General features: G+C 42.2%; 1 protein-coding gene across 4 annotated transcripts in view; it reads right to left on the bottom strand.

The window, feature by feature from the left end:
- CASKIN2 (CASK interacting protein 2) overlaps positions 1–27,415 on the bottom strand; it is a 162,456-nt gene that overhangs the window by 114,502 nt on the left and 20,539 nt on the right. For all 4 annotated transcript variants that reach the window (XM_087709945.1, XM_087709946.1, XM_087709947.1 and 1 more), the window contains exon 2: positions 25,909–26,432. In XM_087709945.1, the coding sequence (XP_087566071.1) occupies positions 25,909–26,002 (94 nt within the window). In that variant the 5' untranslated portion in view covers positions 26,003–26,432. The remainder of the gene's footprint in view (positions 1–25,908; positions 26,433–27,415) is intronic.

Here is a 27,415-nt window from a genome sequence, read left to right as displayed (position 1 = left end):
TCCAAGCAGTGCGGCTTTTTGCATTTGACTGATGGTGATTTTGTCAATTTTTAACTGTTTTAAATGTAATTCCAGTGCTTTTGGAATAGCACCCAGTGTGCCAATTACCACTGGAATTATCACTGCTGGTTTGTGCCATAGTCGTTGAATTTCGATTTTTAAGTCCTGGTATCTTGCGATTTTTTTCATGTTCCTTCTCGGCGACCCTGCTATCACCTGGTATTGCGATGTCTATGATTGTGACCTTATTTTTCTCAACCAGTGTGATGTCTGGTGTATTATGCACCAGTATTTTGTCCGTTTGTATACGGAAATCCCACAAGATCTTGACCATCTGATTTTCGGTGACTTTTTCAGGCTGATGTTCCCACCAGTTTGTTGCTGTTTTAATATTAAAATTTTTGCACAAATTCCAATGGATCATTTGTGCTACTGAATTGTGCCGCAATTTATAATCAGTCTGCGTGATTTTTTTACAGCAGCTGAGTATGTGATCAACAGTTTCATCAGCTTCTTTGCAAAGTCTGCATTTGGCATCATCAGAGGATTTTTCGATTTTGGCCTTACTGGCATTTGTGCGGACAGCTTGTTCTTGCGCAGCCAGGATTAGTGACTCTGTTTCTTTCTTTAATGTACCTGTTGTTAACCATAACCAAGTTTGTTCACTGTCCACTTTATCTTTTATTTTTTCCAGAAATTGGCCATGCAGTGCTTTGTTCTGCCAACTCTCCATTCTTGATTTTATCACATCTTTTCTGTATTCTTGTTTCGTCTGTTGGGCCTTCAGTAGATTTTTGTTCTTTACTTCGATTAATAGATGTTCTTGACTTTCTTTTAAATAATCAGCCAGTTCATGTTTTTCTTCTTCAACTGTTTGCTTCACTTGTAATAATCCTCTGCCACCTGATTTTCGGGGCAGGTACAGTCTATCAGTATCACCACGTGGATGTAAACTGTAGTGCACTGTCATTAGTTTCCTGGTTTTTCGGTCCAAAAGGTCCAAATCAGCTTGTGTCCAGTTAACTATACCAGCTGTGTATCTTATAACTGGTATTGCCCAGGTATTTATGGCCTTGATTGTATTTCCACCATTCAATTTAGATTTCAAATTTTCCTAACTCTGTTGGTGTACTCTCGCCTGACAATAGTTTTTACTTCTCCATGCTTGATGTTATCCAACTGCAGAATGCCTAAGTATTTGTAGGCTTCATTTTCTTTGCATTTAATTAATTGGCCATTGGGCATTTCAATTCCCTCACATGCAGTGATTTTGCCCCTTTTTATGGATACAGTGGCGCATTTTTCCATGCCAAACTGCATTGAAATATCGGTGCTGAATACTCAAACTGTGTTTGTTCAATGATTGGATTTCTATTTCTGACTTTCCATAGAGTTTCAAATCATCCATATATAGTAAATGCGAAATTTTTTCAGCTTCTTTGGCTGTTTGGTAGCCTAATTTCATTTTTTTTAAGATTACTGATAGTGGGATCATTGCGATGATGAAGAGAAGAGGTGAAAGTGAATCACCCTGGAAAATTCCTCGCTTGATATTAACCATTCCGTAGATCTCATTCCCTACTGCCAACTCAGTTCTCCATTGTTTCATCACCTTTTCAGTAAAGGATGTACTATTTTTGCTAATGCCAGTTGTTTCTAAGCATTTTATGATCCAACTATGTGGCAGTGAGTCAAATGCCTTTTTGTAATCAATCCAGACCATATTCAAAGTTCGTTTTGCTGTTCTTACAATTTTCTAATTATTATTATTATTATACAATTGTATTACAGCGGCCAGTTGTTTCGCCAGATTTGGCATTGGTTACTAGTCGGGCCCCACCCAGGGGCCTAGGACGTCGTAACGTATTTTCATATTATGCGTGCAGATCCAAGCAGTGCGGCTTTTTGCATTTGACTGATGGTGATTTTGTCAATTTTTAACTGTTTTAAATGTAATTCCAGTGCTTTTGGAATAGCACCCAGTGTGCCAATTACCACTGGAATTATCACTGCTGGTTTGTGCCATAGTCGTTGAATTTCGATTTTTAAGTCCTGGTATCTTGCGATTTTTTTCATGTTCCTTCTCGGCGACCCTGCTATCACCTGGTATTGCGATGTCTATGATTGTGACCTTATTTTTCTCAACCAGTGTGATGTCTGGTGTATTATGCGCCAGTATTTTGTCAGTTTGTATACGGAAATCCCACAAGATCTTGACCATCTGATTTTCGGTGACTTTTTCAGGCTGATGTTCCCACCAGTTTGTTGCTGTTTTAATATTATAATTTTTGCACAAATTCCAATGGATCATTTGTGCTACTGAATTGTGCCGCAATTTATAATCAGTCTGCGCGATTTTTTTACAGCAGCTGAGTATGTGATCAACAGTTTCATCAGCTTCTTTGCAAAGTCTGCATTTGGCATCATCAGAGGATTTTTCGATTTTGGCCTTACTGACATTTGTGCAGATAGCTTGTTCTTGCGCAGCCAGGATTAGTGACTCTGTTTCTTTCTTTAATGTACCTGTTGTTAACCATAACCAAGTTTGTTCACTGTCCACTTTATCTTTTATTTTTTCCAGAAATTGGCCATGCAGTGCTTTGTTCTGCCAACTCTCCATTATTGATTTTATCACATCTTTTCTGTATTCTTGTTTCGTCTGTTGGGCCTTCAGTAGATTTTTGTTCTTTACTTCGATTAATAGATGTTCTTGACTTTCTTTTAAATAATCAGCCAGTTCATGTTTTTCTTCTTCAACTGTTTGCTTCACTTGTAATAATCCTCTGCCACCTGATTTTAGGGGCAGATATAGTCTATCAGTATCACCACATGGATGTAAACTGTAGTGCATTGTCATTAGTTTCCTGGTTTTTCGGTCCAAAAGGTCCAAATCAGCTTGTGTCCAGTTAACTATACCAGCTGTGTATCTTATAACTGGTATTGCCCAGGTATTTATGGCCTTGATTGTATTTCCACCATTCAATTTAGATTTCAAAATTTTCCTAACTCTGTTGGTGTACTCTCGCCTGACAATAGTTTTTACTTCTCCATGCTTGATGTTATCCAATTGCAGAATGCCTAAGTATTTGTAGGCTTCATTTTCTTTGCATTTAATTAATTGGCCATTGGGCATTTCAATTCCCTCACATGCAGTGATTTTGCCCCTTTTTATGGATACAGTGGCGCATTTTTCCATGCCAAACTGCATTGAAATATCGGTGCTGAATACTCGGACTGTGTTTGTCAATGATTGGATTTCTATTTCTGACTTTCCATAGAGTTTCAAATCATCCATATGTAGTAAATGTGAATTTTTTCAGCTTCTTTGGCTGTTTGGTAGCCTAATTTCATTTTTTTTAAGATTACTGATAGTGGGATCATTGCGATGATGAAGAGAAGAGGTGAAAGTGAATCACCCTGGAAAATTCCTCGCTTGATATTATTATTTTTATTATTATTATTATTATTATTATTATTATTATTATTATTATTATTATTATTATTTAGTTTTGTATGCCTCCCACTCTCGGAAGACTCAGGGCAGCTTACAAATAAAAAGGGAGGGGGAATATAAAAAATAAAACAACAATTTAAAATTACAACAACATTCATAACTTAGGATGGGGCTGGATAATTCAACAGCCCCAGGCCTGCCAGAACAGCCAGGTCTTGGTCGCTTTACGGAAGGCCGGAAGGGTAGTAAGGGTCTGGATCTCAATGGGGAGATTGTTCCAGAGGGCCGGAGCAGCTACAGAGAAGGCCCTCCCCCGGGGAGTCGCCAGCCGACATTGACCGGCAGATGGAATCCGGAGGCGGCCTAGTCTGTGCGATCTAATAGGTCTCTGGGAGGTAATTGGCAGGAGGCGGTCTCTCAGGTAGCCAGGTCCCATGCCATGTAGGGCTTTAAAAGTAATGACTACCACCTTGAAACGTGTCCGGAGACCAATGGGAAGCCAGTGCAGCTCGCAGAGGATAGGTGTAACGTGGGTGTACCTAGGTGCACCCACAATCGCTCGCGCGGCTGCATTCTGGACTAACTCGAGTCTTCGAACACTCTTCAAGGGCAGCCCCATGTAGAGCGTGTTACAGTAATCCAGTCTTGAGGTGACGAGGGCGTGAGTGACTATCCAAAGGGCCTCCCGGTCCAGATAGGGTCACAATTGGTGCACCAGGCGAACCTGGGCAAAGGCCCCCCTGGTCACAGCCGACAAGTGATGTTCTAATGTCAGCTGCAGATCCAGGAGGACTCCCAAATTGCGAACCCTCTCTGAGGGACGTGGCGGCGGGGGCGGCTAAGAGATGGAATAGCTGGACCATCCTTGGGAGGGAGCATCAATAGCCACTCAGTCTTGTTGGGATTGAGTGCAAGCTTGTTCGTTCCCATCCAGACCCTGACAGCCTCCAGGCACTGGCACATCACTTCTACCACTTCACTGAGTTGGCACAGGGCAGGCAGATACAATTGTGTATTGTCCGCATATTGATGGTATTTAATCCTGTGCCGACGTATGATCTCACCCAGTGGCTTCATGTAGATGTTAAATAGGAGGGGGGACAGGACTGAACCCTGCGGCACCCCATAATTGAGGGGCCTGGGGGGGTCGACCTCTGCCCTCCGACCAACAATTGCGACCTGTCCGAGAGGTAGGAGGAGAAGCACTGAAGAACGGTGCCTCCCACTCCCACCCCCCGCAATCGTCGCAGAAGGATACCATGGTCGATGGTATCGAAGGCCGCTGAGAGGTCAAGGAGCACTAGGATAGAGGAATGACCCCTATCCCTGGCTCGCCAAAGATCATCGATCAGCACAACCAAAGCAGTTTCCGTGCTGTAACCAGGCTTGAAACTAGACTGAAAGGAATCCAGATAATCAGTTTCATCCAAGGACCGCCGAAGTTGAAAGGCCACCACTTTCTCAACAACCTTCCCTACAAAGGGGAGGTTGGAGACTGGACGATAGTTACTCAAAATGGCTGGATCCAGAGAAAGTTTCTTCAGGAGGGGTCTCACCACCGCATCCTTTAGGAGGAGCGGGAAGGATCTCTCCCGGAGAGAGGTGTTAACTATCGTCTGGACCCAGCCACGTGTCACCTCCCTGCTGGTCGAGACCAGCCAGGAGGGCATGGGTCCAGTATACAGGTGGAGGCACTCACCGCTCCCATGGCCTTGTCCACTTCCTCAGGAACAACAAGTTGAAACTCGCTCCATAAAATCCGCTCAAGACCTTCCCCCGGTACCTTGGCTGGTACTGTGCAATTGGAGTCCAGATCTGTCCGAATCCAAGCAACTTTATCCGTTAGAAACTGAACAAATTCCTCAGCTCTACCCTGTAAAGGGTCATCCGCATCCCTCCCTTTCAATAGGGAGCGGGCTATTCTAAACAAGGCGGCTGGGCGCGATTCAGGGGATGCAATAAGAGTGGCAAAATGCGCACATTTCGCCACCCGTATTGCCACGAGATAGGTCCTGATATAGGCTCTCATCAGTGCTCGGTCTGATTCAGAGTTACTGGCCCTCCAGCGGCGCTCTAGGCGTCTCTTTTGGCGCTTCATCTCCCGGAGTTCCTCAGTAAACCAAGGAGCCCTCCTGGATCCGCTACCTCGGAGAGGCCGCAAAGGCGCAATCCGGTTTAGAGCCGCCCCCGCCGCCACTATATTCCAAGCAGCAACTAAGGACTCAACCGGACTGTGGACAAGAGTGTCAGGTATTTCTCCAAGCGCCGTCTGAAATCCCGTAGGGTCCATCAGGCGCCTGGGGTGGAACCACCTGATCGGTTCCTCCTCCCTACAGTGGGGGATTGGTTTCCAAAAGTCAAGCCTCAGTAGGAAGTGATCAGACCATGACAAGGACAAGATCTTAATGCCCCTCAAATCTAGATCACGTTTCCACTGCTCCGAGAGAAATACGAGGTCAAGTGTGTGACCCGCTGAATTGAGGTAGTGGCAGTAGTTCAAATGAAACCATCAACCACTTGATGAAGCGGAACATGATATGACCAATGCGATATAAGAAATGAGCCAAAGTGATGCATCATTACCTTTGTTTTTCTACAATTTAAGAAACTTTTAAGATGGTATCAGCCAACATCTTTATTAAATACTATTAAAATTCTTTCCTCTGTGGGCTAGTTCCAACAATACTTATCCCCTCCTACATTCCCAAGATTCTGAGTATTTGCAGATTTTATGACTTTAACAACAAGGAAGTTTTTTTTTCTTTTTCCATCCATCTCCTCCCTTTACCTGACACTGAGACCAGTCTTCTAGCACCATGCACTCCATTCCTGATTTTTACATTTTCTTTTCTAGCACCTTGCAGTTAGGACTGCGGCTCCTAAAATTCCCAACCAGCATATAAGAATGTAAGTATGATCTAGGCTGATGGAAAGTTCAGATTGGCTAACAATAGTATGAACTCTTTGCTGTAAATTATAGTAATGGTTCAGAGATCTCAGATTTTGGATAGGAAATGTACTTCAAGTGCTAGATTAAAGTAATAATTCATATGCCAGGAAATAATTGCATTTCCCCCATAAATTACACTCTACTTATTATTTACTTCGTGATGTTTCAATTATTTAGCCTTGTAATGGCATGTTCCTTTGTTTTACCACTGTGCTGCTTCTGAATGTCTTCAGAATATCTGTATAATTTTAATTTCCTACATTTATCTCAATATTAGAGTTGCATGAACCAAGGCACATATTGTGTATTTCAAATCCGTTTTATCTTACATTCCTCCAGTTAGATCAGTTAAACAGTTTATTATTTAAAGATTCCCAACTCCATAGTGTGCTTTTGGGCTCCATTCTATTTGTATATAATTTAATCCATCATTTATGGAAGCCTGATCACTGTGTAAAAACAATGAAACCTTTTCTGTTATGCCCTTATCAATTATATATCTAGAAAGGTCCATGTTTATTTTAATTTTTACAAAGTAGAATTGTACATCCCATAATGCATTTGACAGTTGATACAGTGCAGGAAGTTACTGTATATGTTTTTTCTGGATGTTTTTTTAAAGATTTTATAAGTATATAAATAAAATTAACATGGATATTTAGATTGACAAGATCATTGACAATAAACCTGGCAATAGTGTGTTTGTGCAGTTCAAAGAGTGAATCAGTTTGAGCATCTTTTTCTTTTACTACTCGTAGAATTAGCTTCACTCTTGGTAACACAAACACTACATTTAAACAGAAATGGCACCTGCGCCATAAATATAATTATTGCCTAATGATGACAGAAGTGTCCCTTCTGTAGAACCCATTACCAAATATTTACTGCTTCCTATCTGCTCCCTATATTGTACAAGACATGCACACAAGATACATACCATTTCCAACAGGAATGCAACTTTATTAGTTTTGTTGCATTATTTATTTCTTTATTTACATATTTATTCCCACCCCCAAAGGAGCCCAGAGTAGTGAAGCTGCCTTATGTTTCTTCTTACTTCAAAGCTTAAGGGGGAAGAGGGAGAGAAAGAATCAACTGAATATTTTTTACTTCAAAAGCAATAAATGTCTAGTATCTACAACAGTGAAGAAATAAATAAAATAAAATATTCACAACTATTCATCCAGAAAATCAACATGGAAGATTGAACTGCAAAGATGTTAATTTGAAAATGGCTCCAGTTCTGTTTCTGAACTTCTTGTTCGACCACTAGATTTCTGGGGCCATTCGCATGAACAGATCAATTCCATCCTACCCTTCTTTTTTGAATGGAAGAAGGCATAAATTGATGGGCTGTCTCTCTCTCCTTTAGCATGACCTCTGGACAGAGTACTTGTAGAACAATGCTTATCCTTCCACTGTCCTTGCAATTGGCCATCTGTCCAGTCAATCTACCACCCAGCCTCCTCTATCTATACAGAGCCGAGGTGGCGCAGTGGTTAAATGCAGCACTGCAGGCTACTTCAGCTGACTGCAGTTCGGCTGTTCAAATCTTACCGGCCCAGGGTTGACTCAGCCTTCCATTCTTCCGAGGTGGGTAAAATAATTTGTTGGGGGCAATATGCTGACTCTGTAAACCACTTAGAGAGGGCTGAAAGCCCTATGAAGAGGTATATAAGTCTAACTGCTATTGCTATTGCGACTATTGCTATCTCTGTGAGTATAGAGCTTCTGCATTCAGTTTGCACCAATTTTCTCTAGCTTCAAGCTCTCCAGATGTGTTGGGCAACTGGTGCTTGCTGGCACTGATGGGAATTGCAACCTGCACAGCTGGAGGTGCCAGATTGGGTTAGTTTGGCTTTACAGACATTGGCTAAAGTTACACATTTGATTCTGGAGAGTGGCCGGGGGGGGGGGGAGTGAATATCTAATAATGAGGGGAGGAAGGTGAATAATAATAATTAGATTTTTGACATGCATATTTAGATGTTCCCATTTCTTTACCAGTTGCACAAAAATGGAATTTTCTTCTCTCATTACAAGTTCAACATTTCATCAGCTAAACTGTTTTTGTCATTGCCTTAAAGGGGTTTGCTGTCATCCACTCTGTTGACTAATGAAATGCCTTCTTTCAGCTGTTCTCCAAATGGGCTTTTCAGAATTATAATTCACTGGTCTTTCTGAAACATTCACCCATAGCATATTTGGTTCCAAAGAGTAAGATGCATCAAAAGAGGGATCATTTTTTTTCACCAGCCTCATAAAAAATTATGTAAGTATCCGGCTTAAAAGTCACTGGAATGAATGTTAAAATATTGAATCTGATGAATGCTAAGCCACTGTGTTTATGCATATAATTTTTTCCACTGTATATGAAAGAGCAATAGAGCACACTCAGAAACCTCTCCAATATCTCAATGATTTTGTTATTACAACATACTAGAACAATCTGTTGGTAAGGTTGGAGGAACAGAAACAATTGTCACTGAAGAGACATTAGCTCTGGCTAGTGATTCACTTAGGTACAGGGTAATCTTAGCTTTACAGGAGAAAATGTAGCCCCAACAAATCATACAGGCTCTTTCTGGGGGGGGGAAATGTCTTCCCGTTTATTCACAAGTGCTGAGAACCTCTGGACTAGTTTCTTCAAAAGCCAATCTACAATCTGCTCTGCTGCTTTTCTGTATGGTTTCTGTTAGAATGCCAGAGCAAGGTTCTGTGCATGCGCAGAAGGAAGACCAAGAGTCGGAATGAAGACCAAGGGTCCAACAGGATGGCAATTTTGAAATGGGAATGGATGGGCTTGCCCGGATGATTATGCAGCATCCATCTCAGGGCTTGGCTTATGTCTCCTCTATATCCTTTCCACCAGAAAACAAATGGGATATCCAGTCAATCAGCCGAAAAATGAGGCATGTCCACCTTGTCTAGTTCTACTCCAGCTTTTGCCTTAATGTTCTGGCCAGGTATGTCTCAGTTATATTCCATGTGGACCTCACTGGAATTTGAGGCCAAACTCACTTTGCTATGGCTTTATGTACATAACAAAGGCAGCTCCTTCTGAATTTTATGGTGTTATTTTTCTAGCAAACTGCCAAGCTCAGAAACAGACAATTACTTCTGTAAAGGAGTAAACAAACAACAACAACAAAAGGGCAGCTATGCAAAATCCCCAAAGTTGCCCACCGTCAGAACCAGTGGAGTTGGAGCCATCAGTCAACATAAGCTTTAGTCCTCATTCAACAACAGCAGCTAACTCAGAACCAACAGGACATCTTAACTATGACTTTATTTATTTATCTTGGTGTTGTAGTAGAAGGACAAGCCTGATCCTTCTTCACTGAAAAATACATGATACTTTTGTAATGCAAAGACATAAAACCTGAATTTTAGGAAGACAAAGACATGTATAGCAGGTTCATACACCACATTCTTTTTACATATTCTGAGGCCATCCATGGTGGCCTATAAAAGGGGGGGGGGAAGGTAGGGGTATCTCATGACAAATGATGCCAGTATGCAGCTCTTTCCTTATCTGTGGCTGCTGGTGCACGCACATGTAACATCCCTGGCTCAACCACTGAGTTGCACAGGCGCTTGCCCGCCTTTTAAGGTCTTGATTGGGATGATATCATCTGCACTATTGCCAGAAGATCAAACTGTTAAACTAGAGCAGTAGCTAAGAGGCATTTCCTTATAAACCACTGGAAGGTTTACTAATGCAGGTGGAGTGTAAGCTCTACCCCAGCCCCAGAGGCTGTCTCCAAGCTAAAATCTGAATTCAATTTTTTTGTGGGGGGGAGTGGGGGGTTTCAGCCTATATAATAGCGGCCAAAATTGTGGAAACCTTTTGGGAAAAGTGTATTTTTGAGGTTTGATGGCTAATAACACCTCTATTTTGGGGAGTAGTACCATAAAAGTATATATGAATGGAAAGATAATGTAATCAATAATGTAATGTAATGCAACAAAGTTTGTTCAATTATCTGAAAAGTTATAGCCAAATATAGCCAGCAATAAAACCCAGTTAATAGAAACAATAGTTCAATCTTGGTTTCACATTATAACAGCTGCAGAACTAAAAGACTTAGTTCACTGCATGGGAAGATATTGTAAAGCCGTAATTCATGCTAAAAGTTACTCAACTAAGTATTAACTGACATGGTGATAATTTTTGTAAATCTAGTTTTTTTCTATGGTGATAATTTTTGTCAGAAAAAATGTTATCTCATTTTTCTCCTTTTTTTTAACTTGTCTTCTTTATAACTGCTATTCTAATAGCAAATCCTTCATAAAGGTTATTGCATTTCATTCTTGATTAAAATATCTTTCCATTGATATATAATTTTATGGTACTAATCCCCCCCCCCAAAAAGTGGCGTTATTAGCCATCAAACCTCAAAGATACTGTACACTTTCCCCAAAAGGTTTCCACAATTTTGGCCACTACTGTATGTTATTGTTGGGGGGGGGAGGAGTATTTCCCCCTCCCTATCTCCTTTCTCAGGTTTGGAAGTGAAAGTAGGCAGTAGGAAAATTGTTGCACTTTCATACTTCTGAAGCACCATGTACTACTACCAGCCCGCTCTGGGCCTGGTCCCCTGCCAAGCCATGCTGTGCGTCTTTCAAAACACAAGCACTGCAAGAATATGAACATATAAAGTAACTTGGCAGATTCAGTTCCTTTCGAGGTCTGATTAGAAACTCATCTGCACTGCAGCAAACATTCCAGAGAATCCTTTCCAGATGAAGCTATTCTTCTGCGGGAAGCACTGGGTCAACGGGAGATGCAATTCCACATAACAAAAAGAACCAAATGAAAAGAAAGATCCTTACCTCCCTTCTCTTTTCAAGAAACGCTTGAATAATAAAAAAAATATTGCTAGTTTACCTCCCTTCAGCCTTATGAATTTCTTTCTTGTCATGAAGAGGCTGCAGCTCTGGTAGCGTGCAGAGTCTCATTCATGTTCAACCCCTGGTCTCTCTAGCTAAAATTGGGAAAACTCCAGGAGGGGTTATCAATCAGTGTTCTGATTCTATGGAATGTTCTGACACTGTGAACATTCTCCTTGAGAGATGGTGTAGATTTAAGCACTTTCACAAATCCAAATCAGAGGGATTTGTTCTGTTATACATCGACATTTGGTAACCTGGAAAATAGCAATAGCCATATACTGCTTTACAATGCTTTACAGCCTTCTCTAAGCCGTGTACAGAGTCAGCATATTATCCCCAACAATTTGGGTCTCATTTTACCCACCTCGGAAGGATGGAAGGCTGAGTCAATCTTGAGCCTGGTGAGGTTTTTGAACTGCCAAATTGCAGGCAGTCCGCAGAAGTAGCCTGCAGTACTGCACTCTAACCACTGTGCTACCATGGCTCATTTTTGGAGGGTATGGTCCTTCAACCCAGCTACATAGACATAACACAAACTCTATCCTTCTTTGTATGTGTGTTGTAATGTTGCATACACAGATGAAAGAGAAAGAGCTCCTGTCCTATCAGAAAACACTGCTTTCAACGTTTTGAAGAAAATGATAGATCAGATCCCAGAGACACGTATTATGCCCATCAACACATTTCATTTGGTTCTAAGCAACAACAATTCCAATCAAGGGTGGGTTCCGGCAGAGACTACTGCCAGTTCGCGCAGGGATGTGCTGTGCACGTGTGCATGCTTGATGCATGCTGCGCGTGCATGCGCAATATAATTACAATTTCTCTGCACATGCGCAGAAGCAAAAAATAAGATGGCGCTGCCATAGGCGCTGCCGGGAGAACCAGTTTGGGGACATGGCAGGCCTGGGTCGCTGCCGGTTCCAGGGACCCAGGCCGCCAAGCTACTACTGGTTTGGCCGAACCAGTAGGAGCCCACCACTGATTCCAATCCAATAACAATTACAGTATAATAACAACATTATTATTTCAAGATATAGAACAATGATGGCGAACCTGAATCTGACAACATTGTCCGTACCATTACCTGTGATGACTGTCCTCTCCGTTCCACAAACGCATTATGTTATGGCCTATAAGGAGCGGCATGTTTATGCTCAATTCCAGTTTGCTTAACCATAGTTTGAAAACTCTGGTTTATAAATTCAATTCCATTATCAGTTACAATGGTAACTGCTTTAAGTTTTGTTTTCCTCTCAGCAAATTTTATCCAGTTATAAAATTGCTGGAACGTTTCTGTTTTGTCCTTTAGTAATAGCAGAAACCATATCTAGAATAGTGGTCCATAATGCTTAATACATAACGAGCACCTCTGATACTTTGTTTCATAGGACCAATTAAATCGGCAAACACAGCCTCTAAAGGTTTCTTAGTTTTAAAACCATTTAGCCTGTTTGCAGGAGTAGCCTTACTTTTTTTCCTTATTGCAAACATTACAGTTTAAATATTTATTACATGGCTTTAATTTGACTCCTTCTGCTAATTTAGCAGTTTGCTGTAATGCTTTAAAATTAATATGCCCCAGACGCCTATGTAACAAATTTACACATTCATCATGCGGTTTAACATTTGTATACACCGAATTAAGTACACATGCATCAGGCATTGCATACAAACCATTTCTCAAATTAGCAGTAACCTTTGTACCTGCTTTCTCTATAATACATGTAACTCCCCTAAATGTTATTGTGTAGCCAATATTGACTAAAGCTCTTACGGAAAGTAAATTAAACTTAAGTCTTGGCACATATAACATATGTAACTGTTCCTTTACACATGCACAGTGTGAAGTAGGATGCCTTTTGCTTTCATCCGTTCGCCAAAGACACATGTTGTCCGCTGGTGGACATTTTGATGAAATTTTGTCTATTTCTAGTGATGCACAGTGACGCTCCACTATCAATTATCCACAAATCGTGGATTACTGGTGCATTTCCCGACTTAGCCAAATGAAGGTTAGTATTCTTCCTAGTTTCTCTGGTCTGTGATTTTGCCTTTCTACAGAACCTGGCTATATGCCTCCTAGCACCACAAGCAAACATTTTTTAACAGTATATACAGATGGAGCTAAACCTGTTCTCAGGTTGTTTCTCTCTCATTTGTTCTCTTTCCACCCTTCTTCTTGACTCTTCCAACAGTCACGAAGTCACATCAGTTAATGTTAGGTCCTGTCGGTTTAGAACTTCAAGAGAAGATACAAACACATCATAGCTTTCATCCAACGAAGAAAGAATAATGTAGACCTGGTGTAGCTCAGAAAAAATCAACTCCTTTTCATGTAACTCCTGGAAAATTGCTTTCATAAAGTTCAAATGAGCTAATATATCTCCACCTTTCTGGAGCCGTGTTCTGAACAGTTTACGTGTAATATGAATATGTCACGTACATAAATCCTCTTTAAAGTACCCCAACACCTCGTAGCTGAATCTTCACCATGAATATGAACCAGTTATTGGTCAGCTAATGTTAATCCAATGATACACATCGCTCGTTCATTGGCACGGTGAAACTCCACTATCTTTTTGGCGTCATCATCATCCTGTGGATGCCAGGCAGATACATCTGGTGGGTTCCACACAACATCCCATAGCCCTTCTCTACGCAAGAGCAGACTGCACTTCATGGACCAGGAAACATAGTTTGTGCCATCCAACCGGGTGACCAATGACAAATTCGTTGCTTGTTCGTGCGCCGTCTTCATAGGGATAGGTGTTATCACGAACAGCTATCTGGATATGGTGGTGTGCAGCGACTCCAGCTCCCCTATCGCTACTAATGGCACTCTGGGCCCATAACCAATGTTAAGTATATCTCCTTTTGGAGACTAGAGTTGAGTAGCAGAAGGTAGCAAGGAATGTGCCGCTGAATAGTCACACTATCAATCACAGCCGCCAAAGTTAAAACAAGGATAACTTTACTTGTGTTGACAAAAATAAAGTAGGATAAACATTCTCCAAAACAAGCGATAAGTAGTCTTGAATTATATACACAGTCTATGATACAACACGTTGGTTTACAGATGCTCAACTCATGATTCACCATGTAGACAGGTAATTAACATACAGAGTAGCCACCATCCAATATACAGTATTCAACTCCAATAACAAGCACGGAGTACATACAGGAACAACCAGGAACAAACAGTAGTAGTTCCTACTCTCTCTTATGGCTGATTAAAGCAACAGCATCCAATCACATCTCACTTGAGCATTTAAAGTGACAGATACATTATTTCAATCATGGCAGCGATTCTGTCTATTCTGTGCTGTTCAAATATTTCCTGCTTGCATATATTCCATTCACCACTCCCTTACTGCATGGCAAGGTAGCCCTTGTACCGCAATTACATATCTTGGCTGTCTCTTGGGTGAAAGGAAAACGGAGCTTGATAAGTATGAGAAAAAAGGGCAAGGAAACAATACTCTTTAGATTAGCCCTATCATCATCCTTCAAGGTGGCTCTCCCAGACACAATGTCAGTGCAGGGGCTTATCGGGGCTTATCTTAGTTTGCTGAGGACCCCATGCTCTTGATTTGAGGCTTAACAAAGGAAGTGCAGTTGGTGATATGAATTAGCAGAAAAAAAGAAAGAGAGGTGGCAGGGCAGAAATATATGATTCTTATCCAAATCTGGAAAAAAAATCACAAGAAAAAAATGGGGATAGAGCTAGCAGGAATTTTTTTAAAAAATATTCTAATTAACTTGCATTCCCTCTTCCACTTTTTATTATAACTTTTCAACATCCACATGTTGAGTGTAGAAATTGTCATATAGTCACTGTTATCAATCCAAAGGCAAGTTGGTCAGACAGGAAACAGCTAATTATATTTTCCCTGCTACAGAGAAAGAGCTGAAAAGCTCACATCCCACAAGAAGCAATCTGGATTCCAGAGATCCCAATGTAAGAAGGAATGTTTTTGCTGGCACACATCTCAGCTGTTGCCGGACAAGAACCCCTCCAAGGGGACAAGCAGAAGAAAAAGAGGTGGAAAGTTGATAAGTCACAATTCGGTAACCCGAATTATTGTTTCAAATGCTGATAGGATTTTTCTTTGAAATGCTTTTCCCTCCATGTCATCCGGATGTGATCTGTTTGCTGATGGGGGAAATGGCTGAACCTAATCACACTCAAGGGGTGTGTGCAATGTTCACCATGAAAAGATTAGCCCTCTTTGATAGACCATTAATGGATGAAGTTTTAACTTGATGGTGGGGTGGAGGAGATTTATATCCCAAGTGTAAATAGAGGGGTTCATAGCTACCCTGTGATGTAGACACAACTCAAGTTCTGCAGACTATTTTCATAAAAGCAGGTCTTAACAAAGTCAACTGTTCCCGATGTATGTGGTCCATTTCTTAACTCCTTTCAAGGGCAATGTAATTGAGCAAGTTCTTGGCTCTTTTCTACTGTTTAAGAGATACTTATATCTAGAAAAATGAACTTTCTGCATGTACTCTCTCCTTCCAACTCTAAGTTCAAGGCTGCCATTTAAAGCCCCTTGCAACATATATCAGGGGGGAGAGAGTGTTCTGCCACCCTTAACACACAGAAAAAAGAGCAAGGTCCTATTGTTGGCCTCATTTAGTGGTGGACACATGTGGTCATTCCAGAATGGAAGCAGGCAAGCTGTAGACACTCTGTAATGGTGCCTCAGTCCTGATTTATTATCTTTTTATCTCTTTTCTTTCTTGGAAATGTGATTAGAATACAGACAGTTCCCTTCTTACAAACAGGTTACATTCCAAAAGGCTGTTTGTTAAGTCCATTTTGCTCATAGGTCCAACCAAGTATAAAAGACATGCAGAATACAGTTCCTACCTAATTTAAATAGCATTTAGGATTAAGTCTAGACATACTGTAATTCAAGTTACTACACAAAGGAAGAACACCTCAAACTAAATACCATGAGATTAGTGAAAAGACAGGACGAGGTAGCATCCAAAATGGAGCATACTGGGTCTCATAATTTGTGGTGGTGGTGCCAAGTGTACATATGCAGTGTGCCATAAACTAACCTTTTCCCATCTTTTCCTACCTACCGGGACTTTCTAAGTTGGAGTTGTGGACAGTTTTCTTTTCCATACTGGCAATCATAAGTTCATATGTAGAGGACTCTGTACTGAAAGCTCAATGCTAAGAGGGTGGTTCAACACTTAGTTACCAGGAAGAATTAAAACACTTGTAACCAAATTAAAACACTTGTAACCAAACGACATGCTGCATGTGATGATGGTTTTTTTTTTTTTTTATTATTTCATTGTTGTGTCTATTAAATATATAACAGAGAGATACGGTGTGTGTGTGGGGGGGAAACGTAGTAGGGATGGATTGCCACAGGTAGGGGAATAAGAAATGATACTAAATTATAATCTATTAAATGAAACAATGAATGTATAAGAATGATAAATGTTAAAACACCTGTAATCAAATGACATACTGTATGTGACGATGGGTTTTTTTCCCCCTCTCTCTCTCTTTTCGTTTTTCTTTTCTGTTTTTCTTTTTCTATCCTTGTCTGTACATGTTGTCTATGTAACAAAAATAAAATAAAAATTCTATAAAAAAAAGACACACACTTAGTTACCAGGAAGAGGTACAAGTGGTGTATAAGTCAAAGCTGACATTACTGTTATATTATTACCCAATTTCAGCAGGATAATTTGCCATCGCACTTTACTGTATTTATTTTTCATTAATTATTGGGTTGCTTCAGTGCCCTACTCAGATAATTGGTCCTTGCCACTCTCTCTAGCCCCTTCCCTAACTCCCAAATCATGTTGTCTTTTTATGCCTTATGTTTATAGGCAACAACTGAAAATAATCCTATCAAAACAAAGACTTTCCAAATTAAGTGAAAAATCCAGATTCTCCAAAAATAAATCCTCATATGGACAAGTGAAAAGTTCTTTAGAAGAGTAAAAAAATGACCTCAAAAAAATCAAAGTACATGAATTAAGCTTCCTTAATGATCTTCATATATCAGTGCTGGTTGGTTGCATGATGAATGGCTGAGAAGATCTACCCTTTTTCTACAGTTATTAAAATCTATTGCACAATACAGGATACAAATCTTGAAACATGGTATATTGAACAACAGGCCACTGAAAACATCAGGTAGAATAATTTAATTTCAGTTGCTTTCTTGCATTGGAAATGCTACAATACATATAAATCCCTTCTATATTACCAAAAGAAATGGAGCAGAAATTGCGACAGCAAAAGTCTTTCTTGCCACATATTTAATGAGATATTTGAGAACTCTGGAATGTAAAACAATACATGTTACCAACTGTATCTCCTGATCCCTTTCTACAGTACATAGCAATCTAAAAAGACCCACAAAGTAAACTTCCTTTACAATTGGAGAACACTGCTTTGATCTTTCTGGATTCATATTCTGATTGCCAATGAACACAAAAGGATTTGTGTAAGTATTGAAATAAGAAAACCTATAACAAGAGACTATACAATACATCCAGCAGACTTCTGAGGCTTGCAATTGTTATCAGAATCCAAAATCAAATCCAGAAAAATTAAGTTAATTAATGTGAAGACTTACCGGTAATTCTCTTGAGAAGTCCATAAAACAGAAGAAAACAGAAGAAAAGTCCATCCAGCCACAAGATGGACAGAGTTAACTATAGCAGTGGTGAATGCACCATCTGAAAAGCCAAACTGGGGACAAATCATGGGGAAAATCTTCATGGGGAAAATCTGTCAATGGTTTGCTGAGAATCAACATTGAGTTAATAGCACATAATCAATCAATTCAGCAGGATTAGCCCTTAGCTGGTAATTCAAAGAAATGCTATATACTTTTCGGTATATAAATAGTTAAGATGATTCAAAAGTCCACCTGAAAATGTAATATATCAATGCAACACACTACTATTTTACAACTAATTGAATATATCAGAAAACAATATAATAACTGCAGCCCCAAATTCTAATTTCTTTGAAAATTATCTCCTGTTTTGTACTTTCTGCTTTAGTTCTCTGTTAGCTAATAAAGGATATCTCTAAGATATTCTAAATGCATATCTAACTACATAAAGTATTGGTATGTCAATCCATAATGGCAAACATTGCTTCTTATGAAAAATATTCCAGTGATCAGGGTTCAGCTGTAGCTCTCTATTCAATATACAGTGTGTGGCAAGCTCAAGTTTGCCTTTGGGAATGTATGAAATAGATTTAAAGTGGCTTATGAATCTGGTCTGCTTAAACTAGTCAAGCTTAAACAAATGTGAAGGTAGTACCACTTGTTCAAAAGAAAGAGAGAATAACAAATGTGTCTATAGTCTGAACTCTGAGTTAGCATAAGGCTCATTTTCAATTATATCCTCTTACTGTTTCTAGTCTGGAAATACACATAGTCAGCATACAACCATTTAAAATAGTGCAGCTTACTATGTATTTGATTCACTATCCTGGCAGAACATTCAGATGTCACTTTTGTCCTTGACCAAGAAATAGAACATACTCTGTTACAGAAGATCTCTTAGGTGGTTGCCCGCCAGGCTTTTTAAATATAATCTAGCCACTTCTTTCTTGCCAGTTGAAGAACTAAATGTGACAGAATCTTTTCAGATACATAAGACTAGGCACCAGTGACTAGCAAACACCTCAACTTTCACCAGCATTTTCAGAGGTGAACCACCTCAACAATGAAGTTGCAAAATTAACACAATTTCCAGACAGCATCACTGTGGCTCTCAAAATGAGGAGAAATTCCCAGTCTTTCCACAAATGTCTGAGCAAACACTTGACAATGTCTTCTGTAAGAATTATAGGATGATGGGATTTTGCTAGGAGCAGTGATGGGAAGGAGAGAAAAACAGGTCAAGTGCGGTAACATTCTCAGAGAAGAAATGAAAACTGTAATGTGTTTTAGAAAGACCCCAGTTCTTAGGAGGCAGGTGAACTAGGTTCTCCTTTTCTTTTGCAGAGCAACTCCTAGACATTGTCCTTTTCAAGGCATAATAGCCACCAACCCCCTTCCTGCCCCCAGGAATGTCAGGCTGAGCTTGGATTTTCCCCTTCCTCCTTTGGGGCTATGGTGCTCGCCCCAACCCAGCCAACTGGCTCTTTGTTAACAAGCGCGTCCAGCCGAGAAAGTGATTGATCATCAGGGAGAAAGGCCAATGCTTTGATGGGTCGTTTAACAATTTCAATTAAACCGCTCAGCATTCAAACGCAAAAAAAGAAGAAATGTTTGAAGGGGAGGGGGGGAAGGAGACTTTTCCAGAGCTATTGTGGGCAAAGCTCCTATGGCAACTTAGCAGGGTCAAAAAGGCCTTCCTTAGAAAAGGTACAAGGTTTGCAAAATGTATTATTTGTTTGTTTGTTTGTTTGTTTATTAAATTTATGTGACGCCCATCTTGTCCAGAGATTGTTGTTTTCCCTTTCTAATTGAGCTGGGGTAACACATTGCTCTTCTGCTCCATGCACAGCTAGATATCACTTTTGCCCTTCTTCAACATTGCTTACAAGCCCCATAATCAGTAATAGGCATTGTGACCCATTTGTAGACCTATCTTTCAAGCCATGCACTGCTTAAGAATATGCCCGCTGAATATTAAACTACATGTCCTCAAATTCCTGTAGCTGGGATTGGCACTTGACTCTTGATTATGTGCAGTGACTTTTTTTAGATACATGAGATCCCTGAGGGCTGATCAGAAAGACACAATTCTGAATCCACTAAGACAGGGGAAGGGCCCTGGCAAGGATTTTGTTGTTGTTGTTTTAAAAAGGTCAGCATTTCATCCTGTCTTATAGAAAGAGGCTGCTGCTGGCTGCCTCTATGGCCAACTACATTCACAAGGCACACAGCTCATTTGAGGTTCCTAGACTGGATATACTGATAGGTGAGAAAGGCCCTTCATCACTGGAGAGCCACGTAGCAACTGCTCAGCCAGGTCAGCCCTGAATGGGAGCCTGAGAAGGTGATGCTTAAAGTAAAAGTAAAGGGAGTGGCAGATCCCTGTCAACCAGAAAGAAGATACAGGAAGTCCCTTTAGAACTGAGATGAGTAAGGTAGCCTCATTTGAGCTGTGTGCATTTCTCCTCCTGCCCTTCTTTTCCCCTCTTCTTTCCAAGGCTAAAAGGCTGGGCTGCCAACCAAGTAGGCTTACCAAGGAAAGCCTTTCCTTCCACAGGACACTTTCCTGAGATGCTTGGGTGGCCATTACAATCCTCCCACCTCCAAAACCTTGCTGTAAATTTGTGAAATTTGCACTCATGGCATCAATTGAGAATAATCAAGCTCCCTACCAAATTAGTTCTTTAAAAATGAGATTTCATTGTATATATCAGGGGCCAGCCATTTGCAACTCAAAAGGCCCTTGATTTGATTTGATTTTATTGCATTTATATGCCGCCCTATTCCCGGAGGGACTCAGGGCGGCTAACAAATCAAAGGGAGGGAATACAGACAAGGGGAAAAACAACAAACAAGCAACTACAAAAGAATTTAAAAACAATCAACAACCACACAGTTCAAGCGGGGACGGGAACTCGTCAACCCCAGGCCTGTTGGAACAGCCAGGTTTTAAGGGCTTTGAGGGTCCGAATCTCCACGGGGAGCTCGCCAGAGCAGCCACAGAGAAGGCCCTCCTCCGGGTGGTAGCCAATCGGCATTGGCCAGTAGATGGGATTCGGAGGAGGCCTACTCTGTGGGATCTAATAGGTCTGTTGGAGGTAATTGGCAGCAGGTGGTCTCTCAAGTACCCAGGTCCAATACCATGAAGGGCTTTATAAGTGACGACTAGCACCTTGAAGCATATCCGGAGACCAATGGGCAGCCAATGCAGCTCGCGGAGGATAAGTGTAACGTGGGTGTACCGGGGTGCACCCACAATTGCTCGCGTGGCTGCATTCTGGACAAGCTGAAGTCTCCGAATGCTCTTCAGGGGCTGCCCCATGTAGAGCGCATTGCAGTAGTCCAGTCTTGAGGTCACAAGGGCATGAGTGACTGTTGCGAGTGCCTCCCGGTTCAGGTAGGGATGCAATTGGTGCACCAGGCGAACCTGGGCAAAGGCCCCCCTGGTCACAGCCGACAAATGGTGTTCTAAAGTCAGCTGTGGGTCCAGGAGGACTCCCAAATCCAAACCCTGTCTGAGGGGCGTACAATTTCACCCCCCCAGCCTGAGAGATGGAATATCTGGCCAATTATTGGGAGGAAAACACACAAGCCACTCGGTCTTGTCCGGATTGAGTGCAAGCTTGTTTACCCCCATCCAGAACCTAACAGCCTCCAGGCACTGACACATCACGTCAACCGCTTCACTGAGTTGGCACGGGGCGGACAGATACAACTATGTATCGTCCGCATACTGGTGATATTTTATCCCGTGCCATCGAATGATCTCACCCAGCGGCTTCATGTAGATGTTAAACAGGAGGGGGGACAGGACCGAACCCTGCGGCACCCCACACTTAAGGGGCCTAGGGATTGATCTCTGCCCTCCAACCAACACTGACTGCGACCTGTCTGAGAGATAGGAGGAGAACCACCGAAGAACGGTGCCTCCCACCCCCACCTCACACAACTGTCGCAGAAGGATACCATGGTCGATGGTATCGAAGGCCACTGAGAGGTCAAGGAGCACTAGGACGGAGGCATAACCCCCGTCCCTGGCTCTCCAGAGATCATCGGTCAGTGCGACCAAAGCAGTTTCCGTGCTGTAGCCAGGCCTGAATCCAGACTGAAAGGAGTCTAGATAATCGGTTTCATCCAAGGACCGCCGGAGCTGAGAGGCCACCACTTTCTCAACAACCTTCCCCACGAAGGGGAGGTTGGAGACTGGACGATAGTTATTTAGAATGGCTGGATCCAAAGATGGCTTCTTCAGGAGGGGTCTCACCACCGCCGCCTTTAATGCGGGGGGAAAGAACCCTCCCGAAGGGAGGCGGTAACTATCACCTGGATCCCGCCCCGTGTCACCTCCCTGCTGTTTGCAACCAGCCAGGAGGGGCACGGGTCCAGCGCACACGTGGAGGCACTCACAGCTCCTATGGCCTTGTCCACTTCCTCAGGAGTAACAAGTTGAAAATCAATCCAGAGATGTCGCTCAAGACCCTCCCCCGGTACCTCGGCTGGCTCTGCGCAATTGGAGTCCAGGTCCATCCGAAGCCGAGCAACTTTATCCGCGAGAAATTGGACGTATTCCTCAGCTCTACCTCGTAAAGGATCGCCCGTATCCCTCCCATTCAGAAGGGAGCGGGTTATCCTGAACAAGGGTGCGACTCAGCGGATGCAATCAGAGCGGCAATGTATGCGTTTTTAGCAGTCCGGATTGCCAGGAGGTAAGCTCTGATGCAGGATTTTAATAGTGCTTGGTCTGACTCGGATTTACTGGACCTCCAGCGGTGCTCTAGGCATCTCTTTTGGCGTTTCATCTCCCGGAGGTCCTCAGTAAACCAAGGAGCCTTCCTGGATCCACTGCCTCGGATCGGCCGTAAAGGCGCAATCCGGTTGAGAGCCTCCGACGCTGCTGAGTTCCAAGCAGCAACCAAGGTCTCCGCCGGACTGTGGACGAGAGTATCAGGAACAACGCCAAGCGCCGTCTGAAAGCCCTGAGGGTTCATAAGGCGCCTGGGGTGGAACCACCTAATCGGTTCCTCCTCCCTACAGTGGGGGATTGGCCTCCGACAGTCAAGCCTCAGTAGGAAGTGGTCCGACCATGACAGGGGCAATATCTCACTACCCCTCAAACCAAGATCACAACTCCACTGCTCCGAGAGGAATACGAGGTCGAGCGTGTGACCCGCTGAGTGAGTCGGGCCCCGAATTACTTGGGTCAAGCCCATGGCTGTCATGGAAGCCATGAACTCCTCCTCTGCGGCTGATGAAGCACCTGAAAACCCTCTGGGCACATCTCAGTGAGGGGGACTCCTCCCTCCGGGCCCAGCCAGGTTTCAGTAATACTTGGCCTAGTTTCATATATCCTCAGCCTAATTTGAAGAGTCCTTTGCAAACAAACAATTTAGCTCCCAAAACAGGTTTGCTCTTTCTCATTACCCAAAGAGTTTAAAAAAAAAGATGCCTCAGAGAAAGAAAACGCAGGCCACGTTCACGTTTGATTGTGATCCTTCTCATCACTAGAAAGTATTGCAGCTCCCACCATATTAATCTCACGGGAATGCAGTCCTTAGCAGAAAAAAAAAAAGACTGCCTAACTCAGCTATCAGCAATTAGATATGGGGGATTGAAGGTATAATCCAAATTTATTAGCGTCTATCCCAGGAGAGATGAAGTGTCCCAATATGTAGGACATGCGTCAGCAAGCTTTTCCTTTGAAGGCACTGATTTTTCTGCTTTAATTCTTTCTATGTAGAACTAGTATTTTTCCCTATACACATTATTCTTTTCCTCCAGAACTGATATAGCTCCCAGGATCGACTTTCACCCAGAGATTCATTAAATGGTTGGTATCCACCCAGTAAACATTAACAACTTTGCTGGTTGGGAATCCTAGGAGTTTTAGTTTTAGTTCCCATACTAGGTAAGGATGGCATTTGTGAAGCTGCAAGGTAAATACATAGAGTCCTCAATTTAGAATTGTTTGTTTAGTGACTGTTTGAAATTATGACAGCACTGAACAAACGGACTTATAACTATTACCCGAAATTCTATCTACTGTGTTCATGTGAACAATATTTGGGTCCAATCACCCTTACAACCGACCATACAGGAGCTGAAGCAACCACTGCCTAGCTTCCTCTGCTTCATGGCCCACTGAATCCTGACAGGCCTCGGGCCTGCTTCCCACCCTGCTGGGTCCAAAACCCTCCTCCCCGTCTTGTCACAGTCCAGTCATTTACCTTTTCTGTATGCAGGCCCCATTTGCTGGAGGCGACCCCAATGAATTGTGACCCAAAACAGGGCCTGCTTCCGGGATGGCACCATGCAGTCTCCATATTATACAGAGAGGCTGAGGGGCAGATCAGAGATCATGTTCGGGAAGGAGATCCAGCCAATCTGCCCCTCAGCCTGCCTACAGAGTACAGAGGCTGAGTACCACCATCCTGGAACCAGGTGCCATTTTGGAGTGACCACAATTTATTGTGGCTGCTCCCAAAATGGCATTCAATTCCAGGATGGTGCCTGATGGCCCCTGCATAGGAAGGCTGTGTGGCAATGCACCTACTTCCCAAAGAAGACCTAAAAAAATGGACCGAGCCATGGTGGTAGTGGGACTCAGTGGATTGGAAAATTGGCCTAAGGCCTGCAGGGACCCAGCAGGATAGAAAAAGCAAGCTTAAGATCTGCAGGGATCCAGTAGGGTGGAAGGCAGAGCACAGGATGCCTCAGGAGGTGGGAGAGACCCAAGTCAAGCCATGTATGCATTGGGAAAGTGCTACTAGGGTTGACCTCTGCTAAGCTTCCTAGGGCTTCCCCCCATACCTCAGGCATCCCATGTTCTGCTTAATTATCATAATTGGGATTGTTAAGCAGGGTGATCATATAAATGCCTTACTTACTTATAGCAGTGAGGAAGAATGTCGTCACATCACTTCAATGCCTGTTAACCCTTCTATTCAGTTATTATGTGATGATGGGCAGCTTAAGAGCCTTTCTTATGGTTCTCTACTTTTAAATCAGGCATGGGCTGGACAATCTTTCCAACAGGGGAAACTTCCAGAGAAGATAGACCTCAAAGATTGCCTACTTAGGTAGAACTTATATCTTGCTGGAAGATATAAGTTCTACCTAAGTGCTAGGAAGAACTGGACTACTGTAACGCGCTCTACATGGGGCAGCCCTTGAAGAATATTCGGAGACTTCAGCTTATCCAGAATGCAGCCGCGCAAGCGATTGTGGGTGCACCTTCGTACACCCATGTTACACCTATCCTCCGCGAGCTGCACTGGCTGCCTGTTGGGCTCCAGATGCGCTTCAAGATGCTAGTCGTTACTTTTAAAGCCCTACATGGTATTGGACCTGGGTATTTGAGAGACCGCCTCCTGCCAATTACCTCCCTACGACCAATTAGATCCCACAGATTAGGCCTCCTCCGAATACCATCTGCTAGCCAATGTCGACTGTCGACCCTTCAGGGGAGGGCCTTCTCTGTCACTGCTCCGGCCCTCTGGAACGATCTCCCCATGGAGATCCAGACCCTCACCACCCTTCAGGCTTTCCGCAAAGCTATCAAGACCTGGCTGTTCTGGCAGGCCTGGGGCTGATGAGTTCCCAGCCCCACTCGAATTGTTGCGACTGTTGCGTTGTTTTTAGTTTGTCTTTGTATTTGTTTTTGTCTTTGTTTGTGGTTTGTATTCCCCCCCCCCTTGTTTGTTAGCCGCCCTGAGTCCCTCGGGAATAGGGCGGCATACAAGTGTAATAAACATACAACATACATAACATACAACATACAAGAAATAATTTATAAATTAAGACTCACCTGAGAGTCATATCTTACTATTAGTCTCTATACACTCTATAACCATAGCCAGTCTGCCAAAAGCCACATAACTGTAAGTAATTTACTACTGAGCCAAGTGAAAGCAATGTATCATATTAGGGTGTAAGGAGATACTCACTACTTTTAGACACCTTGATCTTTGCTACCAATTTCTGCACACCAGGTACATCCTCATTTTTCACAGCCTGGATCAGTTCCTGTTCTCGCCCCATGATGAACAAGGGCACTGCTCCCAATTTATGAAACCATCCAGATGCTCCGTGTGTGAGATTCAAGAGAAAGTCCCAAAAAATGGTGGGAGCAAAAAGCCCAAGAAACAAAAATATTTTCAGAACTCTCACAGCACATTAAAAAAAAAGTCTAGTAATGATGATAAATACTATTGGGCATTAAATAATTTGGTGCTTGATGACTGGATCTCAATTGTGGGAAGAAATTGGGAAGGAAAAACGAAAAATGAATAGGTCAAAGCAACAGAAACAATTATATTTGGCTGTTCTTGCTAAATAAGTGCATTCTCTCCAAATCTCCAGTGCTTCCTAGGCAGGTAGAGGTTCATCTTGAGTGGTAGGAATCTTCTGTTTCCCCAAATCAGTAGATGTAGAGCCTCTGCAGCCAATGTCTGAGTTGTTTCTCAGGTACCTATGAAAATAAAAGGCAGAATGAGTTTTTGAAAAGACTTCCGAACCCCTGGAATAAAAGTAGTTCTCGACTTATAACCACAATTAGGACCAAAACTTCCATTGCTAAGTAAGGTGGTTAAGTGAATTGCACCCAATTTTATGATCCTTTTTTGTTATGGTTGTTAAGAGAATGATTGCTGTTAGGTGAATCATGAAGTCATGAAGAGAATTCAGCTTCCTCGTTGATTTTGCTTATCAGAAGTTGGCTCGGAAGATTGCAAAATGGTGGTCACATGACCCCAGAAAACTGCAATTGTCTTAAATGCACGCCAAACATCTGTATTTCGGTCATGTGACCTCAGGGATGCTGTGACTATCACATGTGAAGACTGGTCATATGTCACTTTTTCCAGTGCTGCTGTAACTTTGAACAGTCGCTAAAGAAATGAATGCAGGTCAAGGACTACCTGTATTGTGGTAATATAAATCCTGGATTGCAGGCAATTTGCTTTTTTCAGTTCAAGTACAATTCAATACTAGATAGACTATATGCTCCATGAAATGAATGTTTCATTAGGTACACAACAGATGAAGGGGAGGGCATGCAAGACAGAAGTAGCAGCTGGGCTGAGAAACCTGATTTCTCAACTACTATAACCCTCCCTTAATCTTTATGTGCTTTTCAAACTGTTTACCAGAACTCCTTCATGGGTATTTCCTCTTAATGTCTTGAGATCTAAAGGCTTTCGTTGTTAACATAAGCCAAAATCAAGGGTCTCGAAATTCTACAGAAATTATCTGTAATATCATTAAGTGTGTCATTAATCATATAATTGCAACCATATGCATTGTTAGATCGTAGGTAAACGGGACCTTTTAAAACAAAACAAAGCAAATATTCACCAATTGGACTCATGTACTCATACAATGGTTCAATAGTGAGAGGTCTGCTCAGAAATTTAAAAAGTTAAATTTTCAAATTTAAAAGAAAGAGACAAATAA

Source organism: Thamnophis sirtalis, unplaced genomic scaffold (assembly GCF_051295495.1).
Source record: "Thamnophis sirtalis isolate CommonGarterSnake01/CBP01778 unplaced genomic scaffold, rThaSir2_p1.2 scaffold_3, whole genome shotgun sequence".
Classification (NCBI taxonomy): domain Eukaryota; kingdom Metazoa; phylum Chordata; class Lepidosauria; order Squamata; family Natricidae; genus Thamnophis; species Thamnophis sirtalis.
Note: the sequence above shows the minus strand (reverse complement) of the source record. Positions and strands in the feature narration are given on the sequence as shown.